This window comes from Myotis davidii, unplaced genomic scaffold, assembly GCF_000327345.1.
Source record: "Myotis davidii unplaced genomic scaffold, ASM32734v1 scaffold395, whole genome shotgun sequence".
In the NCBI taxonomy this organism is placed as follows: domain Eukaryota; kingdom Metazoa; phylum Chordata; class Mammalia; order Chiroptera; family Vespertilionidae; genus Myotis; species Myotis davidii.
In genome coordinates, this window is record NW_006287904.1 from 1,832,223 (window position 1) to 1,843,808 (window position 11,586).

At 39.9% G+C, this 11,586-nt stretch overlaps 1 protein-coding gene across 1 annotated transcript in view; it reads right to left on the bottom strand.

Annotated features, from left to right (window-relative positions):
* Positions 1-1,106: 1,106 nt before the first annotated feature.
* CMTM6 (CKLF like MARVEL transmembrane domain containing 6) overlaps positions 1,107-11,586 on the bottom strand; it is a 20,330-nt gene continuing 9,850 nt past the window's right edge. Inside the window, exons 4-6 of the mRNA XM_015561250.1 lie at positions 11,163-11,339; positions 6,649-6,747; positions 1,107-3,742 (exon numbers count right to left, since the gene is read on the bottom strand). Coding sequence (XP_015416736.1) covers positions 3,605-3,742; positions 6,649-6,747; positions 11,163-11,339 — 414 coding nt within the window. The 3' untranslated portion in view covers positions 1,107-3,604. The remainder of the gene's footprint in view (positions 3,743-6,648; positions 6,748-11,162; positions 11,340-11,586) is intronic.

The window sequence follows — 11,586 nt, forward strand, 5'->3', positions numbered from 1 at the left end:
AATAAAGTATCAGACCCCTTTTCTTCACCAAGAAGATAGAGGCGAGTGTCTGGCCGAGAAAACCAGTTTTGGCATCATTGCTGACATCAACAGAGCAATTCTGTTTAAACTTGTATTTAAATTGTCTAAGTTTTTGTGCCCTTTGAAAATAAATCTATAAAACAAAACAAACAAAAAAAATAAGGAACACCTTAGAGAGACACAGAATAATACACAATCTCTCCTCTTCTGGTCTTTGGACATTGTTGTGCATGTAGATGCCTGGAAATGTTGCCACAGCCTTGCTACACCAAAAAGGGTCCATCCTTGGGGGGTGGGAATGGCTGGGGAGAGGTGAAACGGGGGGAGAGGCGGGGACATGTAACACCTTAAGTAAAGAATTTAAATTTAAAAAAAAAGTCCATCCTGAGGACCAAAACTTGCAGCAGAAAATGGGTGGGCAGAAAAACATGGAAAGAACGAACCTGGGTCCCTGCGCACACCGCTGAGCTGCCGAATTCACCAGTCTCAGAATTGTCCTGCCCCGACTTCTTGTGAAATCTATTTTTCTTTACTGTTTAAGACCCATTTAATTGCTCTTTAACAAAACAAAACACAAAACTCTGAAGAATGCACAAATTCCAGTGAGTTCTTGATGACTATAAAGACCTTGTTATTCTCAAACTGGAGGCAGAGATTTTGCAAACTACACAAATAGTTGTAGCTGTACAGATGCACCCTAGTTCTGCGTCACGCTTTCCTAACCATCGAACGGTCCGAAGGAGAATGTGCCGATTTGCTTTTTTGCATTGGTAGCCATGTTGAGAAATGTGATGAGTCTGTATTTGCTTCTTTGGTAGGATTTAAAGGCTGTAACATTCCTTTATAACTCTTCACCCTTAGCTCCCTAAAACTCTTCTTTGAATGTGAATGTGTTTTCCAACTTTCCAACAAAGAGGCCAAGCCCATGGTAGGAACCGGGTGTGTTTCTTTTCTACTTGTGCCCCACCTCTGTGCAGACCCACTCACTTGTACCATGAGTGAGTGTACAGGTGCCAACTCCTACAACTCTGGAGAAAGCTTTCTTCTAAATGCCACCCTTCTGTAATAATTAAACAAGTACAAAGTTAGGGACAATAAGATGGATTTATTTAAAAAGAAGACTACAAAATTTGACATGAAGAGAGATAAAAAAGACCCAAAGAATTTTAATTGATAAATACAAAAATGATTGGCTATAAACAATGTAAAAATACATTTCCCAGTCCCAAAACAGAATATAAGTACAGCAATTATAAAATTGTTATGTTGTAAGCATTTCCCTTATGATTTTTAAAAACCATTCTAAACAGTTTATTTGTATAAAATATAACAATTTTATCATAGCTGTTAATTTTTAACCTTGAGTTTACTGAGTCTGCCTTTTCCTGTACGTAACCGTGGTTTTGGTCTCAAGTTCTCCTTGAACTTTGTTATTTACCACAATGGTCTTTTTACTCCTAATTTCTTCTACAATAGAAGAGGGAGGCTAATCAGTTGTAAGTCCCATAAAAATCAATGTGAGGAAAGGTTCCAGAGAGACCAAAAATGCCAGTGAATATATTATCCTTCTGAAAAGGCAAAGATTAAGTGGTCCCATGCCAAGAAAACAAACAGAAGTGAACCGTCAGAACAACCAGGGCTTAAGCTCATGCCAGCTCTATGTGTGAAGCCAGCTGAGGACAAGGCCACCAAACCCAATGCAGGGGTGGGGACCCCGAGGTAGTGCAGATGGTTTGCTGTCAACTCTAGCTGGATTGAGGTGATATTTACAATGGCAATGGTACAGTAGTTTGATGTGAAATTCCAGAACTTGCCTATCATAAGCTGGCTATTTTTGAACCAGTCTTTATTCTTGAGCCCAAGCCCCGGCTATTTCTCCTCCCTTAGATGGCACGCCCAGTAACATCAGCATCCATGACTGGTTTCCTTATCTCCCAAGCAGGTATTGGTGACGTCGCCACTCGCACTAGCATCCAAACTCTGGTTCAAATAGTAAGTCCTCAGTCACTAAGCCAGAACAGAAGCTGTGCCTGGCCGTCAGGACTAATTTTTGAGAGCCACATTAGCCACATTGATGTAGCTAAAACCTGTCTACAACAGGCAGATGAGAAGTTAAGAAAGGATGGGATCATTAAACTGCCTCATTGGAAACACGATTCCACTTTTTCAGACAGAAAACCTAGGATGCCTAGCCGGGGGGCCCTCCACCAAAGTCCTTCAGGACCTGACGCACAGTTCAGCACCTTAACACCAAAGTCTTGAGTCAAAAATCTAGGAGGAGGACAAGAAAGATCTAGTCTGGGACCCAACAGCCGACAATTCTTCCTGATTATCAGAACTGGTTATGAAGTGTCTCTTGAGAATAGTAAGACTACTCCCTACACCATCAACGGTATTAACCTAGGCAAGATTTGCTAGATGTTCACTTTAAGGTCTCCTCCAAAGGGAAAACAGAGCAGTGCCTCTGTGGGAACAAAACCCTAAGGACCGTGCGAACACGCTAGGCAACAAAAGAGCCCAAGATCCTGGGCCCTCGAAAGGCACTGCCAACAAGGAAGAGCCAGAGGCCCACCTCTGCTTGACGGGGAAGCAGTGTGCAGACCACCCTGGTCCGGAGACAGAAATGCAAGCATCTCAGACAGATGGAAAATCGCAGGCTGGGGTTTTAAAACGGAAACTGGCTCCACAGAACACACCGAGGAGGACCTGCAGAGCCGCTTCGATTTCAGTAGAAATAATCATGTGCCAATAGGAGAATGAACCCTCTCTCACAGTATGAACTCACCTCTGCAGACACTTGGTGAGTGGCTGAAGCCTGCTCTTATAATTTCACTGTATTGCACAAAGAGTATGCCTTTATCATCTTTGGTCCTTAGGTGTGATATCAGTTTATTCCATTTTTCTATGTGTTACATAAAAATCTTTTTTTTCCCCGCTTGATATCAATAACCACCAAAGTGCAGTATAAATATTGGGTTATACATATAAAATACCAACATCTCCCATACGCTATTAGGCAACAGAAGAGCTTATAACAATTGTCTTAAAATGTTACAATATAATTTTAAGGCCAAGGAAGATACAGTAAAGCCTAAGTATTATATTTTAAGGAAAAAACCTAGACCAATATTTAAAATTTAAATATACATTAAATTTTATCTAATCATCAAAAAACAACCTCATAGTGAAGCAAATTAACTTAAAAATGAAGTAATATCTAAATGGATTAACTTAATCATGCTGTTTATATAGCTATAAAGAATCATTTGAAAGCTAAGCCTAGTAACAATAACAGAATAATTTATCAGTGAGCTGTGATTTAAAGAAACTGCCCTCCCCACCCCACCCCCAAAAATAATAGACTGCATAATACAAGTTTCAAATGTTATAAAAAAAAAAAACAAAAACCCTGGCCTAACTTGTGGTGACTAACATACTGTCCAATATTGACAACATTGCCTCCTGACGCTTCCCCTTGCTCTTCAAAAGTGGTTTAGCAATTACACAGATAGTACACGTGCTTCTGCCCGGGCTCAGATACCACGCAGTTGCTGCCTTCCGTAACGCCTGCTCCCTCAAGTCTTTAAGCATTAAGTGGTTCAGTGAGGGCCTCTGCCCTAACAGTGGCCTCAGGTTTTCTCTTCTGGGACTCCTGTCGCTTCTCATACGCCATAATGGCAAAGTCAGCCAGGAACATAAAACTTGCTAGAAATCCAAACACCTGAGGAGGAAAAAGTGGCAAAAATTAGATGAGGAATTTTATAATATTCTCTCACATTTCCTACTTGGCTTTGAGAGAGTTTCATACGAGCAAGATGATTTCATCAATTTTATCTTAACTTCAATGGTAAAGAAATGTTGAAGGCCACCAAAAAATGGAAAGAAGTTACCAAAAAAATAAAATTCCAGAATGATAGCTATTAGTCAAAACCTCACAAATGTCCTGTCTTACAAAGTACATGTTCACTTGTGGGGTGCCAATCTATGAAACTAAAGTTAACCAGGGGCAGAGCCAATCCTATAAAATGATACAAACACGGGATTATCAGTAATAGTTAAATGGACCCACAGATGAGATAAAGGACATATGTGAGTAGGCAGCTGAGCCTAGGTAAAAATGGAAAAAGTTATTAATGACAAAAAAAACCCAGAAATTCTATTTTGAAGAAATAGAATTATCTAAAAAATATATTTTCCAGTTATTTGTCACACTCTAATGACACAGCAACATGATGCCACTATTTACTTCCTCTTCCTTAAACCACATCCTCATTATTGTACTTCTCGGATCGACATTCCGAGAATTCTGTCAAGAAACAGAAGACCTGGTTCCAATTTAGCTCTTCACTAGCAAAACCACGAGGGAAATGGGAGCCAAAGTGCTCTATAAGAACGAGAAAATTGGCACAGGTAATGGCTAACGTCCCTTCCAACCCTAGCACCCCATCTCCATGTGCTCTTCTCGCCTGATGGCATCTGCCCCCTCACTGGACTGGCTGATGCAGGACTAAAGGCAGACAGATGTCACTTTGTCTGTGAGGCCATCCCTGATCCCGGAGAGCTCCTGTCCATGCAGGGCCCTCTATGCAGTAGCTTCCAGGTAGGTGACCTTCCAGCTCTTTTGCTGACATAATTCACACACACAAAATTTTTAATGGATTCCCTCATTCATTTAATTCTACAAAATGTTTCAGAATTTAAATAGTGCAAAAGGTAATTTTCAGCACATTAAAAATAATGAGTTTTTAAACTGCCAGTCACTCTTAATCCAATGAAATCTAAATAATGTAACAAGCTGACATATCATCTAATTTAAATAAGTAAGCTCATTTTTAATAGCTGGGAATTTTATGCCATGCTTTTCCCCCCTAAACTCAACTTTTCCTCAACTTCCATTTCACTTCCTCCACAGGATTTATAGTAACATATTTCTATACTTGAAAATATTTTCTTGACCATCCTATCATCTTCCTCCGCTACAAAAATCTACACTAATAAAAGAGAAACATGGTAATTGGCGTATGACCGCTACCCTTTTCATTGGCTAATCAGGGTGATATGCAAATTAACTGCCAACAAAGATGGTGGTTAATTTGCATATGTAGGCACAATGCAGGGAAGTGAAAGGGAAAGCAGGAAAAAGCCCCCTGCCACTGACAGTGATAGGAAACCCAGGAGGGAGCTAAGAGCTGGGTTCCATGATCAGAGAATCAGGTGCCTTTTCCACCCTGGCCAGTGACAGCAGGAAGTAGGGGTGGAGCCAGCGATGGGAGTTGGGCACGGTCAAAGCTGGCAGTCCCAGGAGCTAAGGGTCCCTTGCCTGGGCCTAAAGCAAAGCCCACAATCGCGAGGCCACTGCAGCTGCGGGTCCCCACTGCCCGGGCCGGACGCCTCAGCCAGAGGCATCCTGCAGGGGCAGGGGCGGAGCCTGTGTGATTGCGCCTCCCGCTGCCCGGGCCAAACGCCTAGGCCAGAGGCGTTAGGCCCGGGCCGGATGGGGGTTGACGCCTCTGGCCAAGTCATCAGGCCTGGGCAAGAGCGGAGCCGGTGATGGGGGGAGAGGGAGGTCCCCTACCCAGACCTGAATCCTGGGCCAGAGGCATCAGTCCTGGGCCAGGGGCAGAGCCAGCAATCGGAAGGGTCTGGGGGTCCCCTGCCCAGGCCTGCCGCCTGGGCCAGAGGCATCAGGCCTGGGCTGGGGGCAGAACCAGTGATGGGGGGAAATGAGGGTCCCCTGCCCAGGCCTGACACCTCTAGCAGAGGTGTCAGGCCTGGGCAAGGGGCTGATCCTGCGATTGGAGGGTTATGGGGGTCAACGCCTGAGGGCTCCCAGTATGTGAGAGGGTGCAGGCTGGGCTGAGGGACACCACCCCCCAGTGCACGAATTTCGTGCACCGGGCCCCTAGTATGTATATAAACTGAAATTGGCCATAAGGCTCTATTAAAACATTTGGTTTTCTCTTTAATTGGCTCATGTCTTCATGGATAAATAATTTTTTTTAAATATATTTTATTGATTTTTTACAGAGAGGAAGGGAGAGAGATAGTTAGAAACATCGATGAGAGAGAAACATCGATCAGCTGCCTCCTGCACATCCCCCGCTGGGGATGTGCCCGCAACCAAGATACATGCTCTCTGAAGGTATTGTGGAATAAAGTTTATGTACAGCAATCCCTTTCTAAAGTCTAAAATATTCTGAATCCTGAAAAAAATCTGCTTCCCCCTGCCAAGGATTTCATATAAAAATCTCTTTTATTAGACTCAACTTTTGGATTTCTCCTGTGCAGTCTCTACACCTGGCATGCAGATGTTTTTGTTGAACCAAAAAGTGGAGAATAAGATAATAAAGTCGATTCTACCACTTGCATTAGCAATAACATTCATATGTGGAGTAAATGGGTTTTTTATTAACAAAACTCAAGTTCTAAAGACAGGTTCTAGGCTCTTCAGGCTGTCATATTTAAAGCTATCATTATTTACTGTTAGGTCTCCTATTCAAAATTACAATAAAAAATAAGTTAAAAGACAAACTACTCTCCCATATTGTATAACCTGTCAAGTACTTTCCAGATTCCATATTTCTAATGAAATGAAAATAAGCAAAGATAAAAATACAAGGTACTTACAATTGCAGCAATTTCAGCTGAGGTTTGGTCATGCGTGGAAACGAAAATGATGGACGCCAACAAAAACACACATCCTATCCCCAAAGTAATGTAAAAATCCTATACATATATATAAAACACATAAGGAATACAGTAAGGTTAGGTTGATAGAAACAAATATTTTAGTTTTTTACTCTCAAAAAAGTTTAGAGATTTATTTTCCTTCACACAGCCCAAATTTACATACTTTGAGATTTCTAACTTTTCAATAAACACCCTGTAAAGGAACATCATATATGCTTTAGACAGGGCATATTCAGAGAATACGTTACAAAATAATCTTTTTATGAAACAGTTCCCCAATGGAGGGGTGTGTGTGTGTGTCCCTGAGTTTTACCTTGACCCCCTCGTAGGGATCGTGCAGGAGGCAGCCAATGGATGTTTCTCTCTCATCCATGGTTCTCTCTCTCTATTCCTTCCCTTCCTCTCTCTTTAAAATCAATTTTAAAAATTTATCAAAGCCAAAGGACTTATTAAATCCTATATCTTACTTCCAGCAAAAGAAAGCATTTTTCTTTCCTTTCAACATATTATGTGCTTGGACGGCCTGAGAGGACTTTGGTGCTTTGAAGCACTTTGGAAAAGAGAGAATCAAAAGAACTACCCGTCGTTAACTAAAATCATGTCAATAGTAGGTTTTTTAGCCACTTAAACTTTCTGTAATAACATATTGTTTTCCATTATTCCAAGTGGGTAGGTAATCCAAAAGGAGCTTGTATGATGGACTATCCACTACCATAAAAGCTTCCATATCTCATCACAATGAAGCTCACAACAATGGGCTTCTTCAGTGATTTCCAAGTGCTCTCTCAGCATCACCTCATAAGGCACTCTCTCTCTCATATGCCAACTGAAAACTGCTTGACATACATACTTGATTCAGAGGAGAAACGTAAATGATAACCACTCCAAAGTGCTTAAGTCTGATACTTTGAGTTTTCGGAAGGGCAATCTCCACTAAACCTAATATCGATAAAACTATCCAACAGAGAATTCTGATACCACTGTCAATTTGTTAACATTTATAAAAAATTAAAGAGGTTTTCTCTTTGCTTCTAAAAGAGGTGTTTTTCTGGGGCAGGGGGTAGAGGTGGGAACTAAGGGGTCAATGGGAGAAAAAGGGGGACATATGTAATACTTTAAACAATACAGTACTTTTAAAATACTTATAAAAATAAGAGGTGCCGAAACCGGTTTGGCTCAGTGGATAGAGCGTCGGCCTGCGGACTGAGGGGTCCCGGGTTCGATTCCGGTCAAGGGCATGTACCTGGGTTGCGGGCACATCCCCAGTAGGAGATGTGCAGGAGGCAGCTGATCGATGTTTCTCTCTCATCGATGTTTCTAACTCTCTATCTCTCTCCCTTCCTCTCTGTAAAAAATCAATAAAATATATAAAAAAAAATAATTAAAAAAAAAATAAGAGGTGTTTTTCTGCAGTTCTTTGTTACTTCTATCCCCTTGAATATTATTTCAAATCTACAAACATATATAAAACCCTATTCACTAATATTTGGATTACATTCAAGGAGGTATTTAAACAAGACAGTCATTTTGAGACAGAATAATGAACTATTCAATAAGCATGGGTTCTAGAGCCAGACTATCTAAGGTCAGATCCCAGTTACACTGCTTCCCAGCTATATGGCTTTGAATTAGTTACTTAACATCTGTGTGCCTTTGTTTTTTCATCTGCAAATGGAGGAAGTTACAGTATCTTCGTCAGTAGATGATTCTAAAGATTAGTGTTAATTCACTGGAAGTGCTTAGATCAGTGCCAGGCACATAGTGAATGTCCCATAGAAGCTGGCTATTGTTATTCTCCATAGAATCTGACCCACAATAGCATGGGATACAAAAAATTCTTTCTTGTAAAAGATTACCCTAACACCCTAGACACCACCACCACCCACTCAAAACGTTTTCTCTAGAACAGAAAACCTCCCTTACATAAAAATATATTTAAAGCCCTGACCGGTTTGGCTCAGTAGCTAGCGCGTCGGCCTGTGGACTGAAGGGTCCCAGGTTCGATTCCGGTCGGGAGCATGTGCCTTGGTTGCAGGCATGTCCCCAGCGGGGGGTGTGCAGGGGACAGCTGATGGATGTTTCTCTCTCATGGATGTTTCTAACTCTCTATACCTCTCCCTTCCTCTCTATAAAAAAAATCAATAAAACATATTTTTAAAAATAAAAAATATATATTTAAAATTTCAGTACATTAATATGCATACAGTAAAAATGATTTTTAAACCATTGAAGCAAACATGAAATCCTTACATAGTTAGGTAAAAATCAGAATGTATATAACTCAATGATTACCTATTAAATTTTGGAAAAGAGAGAATCAAAAGAACTACCCATCATTAACTAAATAATCATGTCAAGAGTAGGTTTTTTAGCCACTTAAACTTTCCGTAATAACGTATTTTAAATTTCAAAAATCACCTATTAAAAGAAACAAAAGACCCAAAAGATAGTAAAATATTTACAAAAGCTGTTTTAAGATAAAACAATTGAATTTTTTATTCCCTAAGGTTTTTAAGTCAGTATTTACTAGAAATAACTTTAATAATCACGTTTGATGTAATAAATATTTTACATTTAGTTTAGTTAGATCATTACACTAAATGGAAAACATATTGTTTCTTGTCAAAAAGATTAATGTTCTTAAATACTACTAATACAGCACTAAAGTAAAAACTGACATTTCTAAAAAGATTCTTATGGATAGTGAGACTGTTTTGCTGTTGAGAGATAAGAAATGAAAAAGATGTGGTGGGGGGGTGTTTCTGTTTTTATTGGTTATAGAGAGAGAGGGAGAGGGAGAGAGATAGAAAAATCAATGATGAGAAAATCATTGATCAGCTGCCTCCTGCATGTCCCCTACTGGCAATCGAGCTTGCAATGGGTCAGGGCACTTGACCAAGAATTAAACAGTGACCTCCTGGTTCATAGGCTGACACTCAACCACTGGGCTACACTGGTCGGGTGATGTTTTTAACCTTTAATGTTTAAAATATAGATTTATACAAACAGCAAATCAATCAGCTCAGATATCAGTGAACTTTTCTCTTGTCCAACTCTCATATCTGTACTAAACATATCATAAACAAAAATTCTAAGGTATTCTCTGCATCCTCTTTTTAATATGTATTTCATGAAATGAATGGTGCCGTTGTCATTGTTATATAGAAACTCCTGTGGTGATATCTGCCCTGAAAGCATCTAAAGTTCCTAGAGCCACCCTGGACGGATAGTTCAGTTGGTTAGAGCACCTTCCCAATCCAACAAGGTGTGGGTTCTATCCCTAGTCAGAGTACATACAAGAATTAACCAGTGAACTCATAAATAAGTGGAGCAACAAATCAGCATTTCTCTCTCTCTCAAAAAAAAAAAAAAGTCAAAAGAAAAGTCTCATTAAAAAAAAAAGGTGCTATGCTAGGTAGGGCCTTGGTTCTAGTAAGATTCTGCTTAGGCTACATAATGGAATGCAGAGTGTGAGAGCTTTACTGGGGTCAAATCTCAATTTATTTCTACTGTAGCTATGTAATTTTGGTCAAGTTGCTAAACCACCTGCACCTATTAGTAAGTTTCCTCAAAGTAAAATGGAACATTAAGGTGTGAGGACTCTAAACCACGTAGCATAGAAAGCGCCTGGCACTGACAGCAGCTACTATCAGGTAAGATGACAAAACAATCACAGACTGGCCATACCAAGAACTGTGTGTAGGAGCTCATCAAAGACTTGCTGGATTTGACTCAGACTCTACCTGTAGTTTTTCAAAGTTATTTTTTAACTGTTTGGCACAACTTTCTAAAAAAAATTAAATCTAAAATAATTATTTGAAAAGAAGGTAATAGACTCCTACGGTACAAAATACGAGATACAAAAAGGTATATAGAAAAAACTAAATATCTTAGGTGTATAATCAACATATGACCCAATGCTTGCTTCTCAGTAATTTAAACAAAAACATAATCATACCGCTTTGTATTTATTCTGTTATCTCTCTTTTTTTTAATATACTTTATTGATTTTTTACAGAGAGGAAGGGAGAGAGATAGAGTTAGAAACATCGATGAGAGAGAAACATCGATCAGCTGCCTCCTGCACATCTCCCACTGGGGATGTGCCCACAACCCAGGTACATGCCCTTGGAGGCAACTAATTGATGTTTTCTCTTTCTCTTTCTCTTTCTCTTCCTCTTTCTCTCTCTCTCTGAAATCAATAAAAATATTAATATTATATATATATATATATATGAATTAGGTTAAACCACCGGTCATTGTAAACTATGGGTAGTGTTTGTCACTTTCATTCTAATTTCACTTTCCCCTCCTATCATCCCATTTGGCAGGGAAAACTGAGTTCTCATGTTACTGAGTTTTGGACGCGTTACTACTTTGTAAAATAAAACTATACAAAGATTCCAAAACAGCTATGTTGTTAGTATAGAGATTATATGTTTCATGCTTACCGAGGACTTGACTTTTCCAGCATCGACTTTGTCATAAACCGGAGTGCAGTACACTATCAGCATAAGGAGACAAAGGAGAAAGGCACTGCTGCTTACAAATTCAAAAAAGTAAAGTCCTCCGCACAAAGTGCACTGTGATACGACTTCTTCACAGATAAAGGCCAGCAAAGACAGCAACTGCAAAAGAAACACATTTCACTTTAGGCAGTGGTTCTCCACCTTCCTAATGCCGCAACCCTTTAATACAGTTCCTCATGTTGTGGTGACCCCCAACCAACAAATTATTTTTGTTGCTACTTCATAACTGTAATTTTGCTACTGTTATGAATCGTCATGTAAATATCTGATATGCAGGATGTATTTTCATTGTTCGCGACCCACAGGTTGAGAACCACTGTAACACAGTCTAAAATTATTCCAAAAT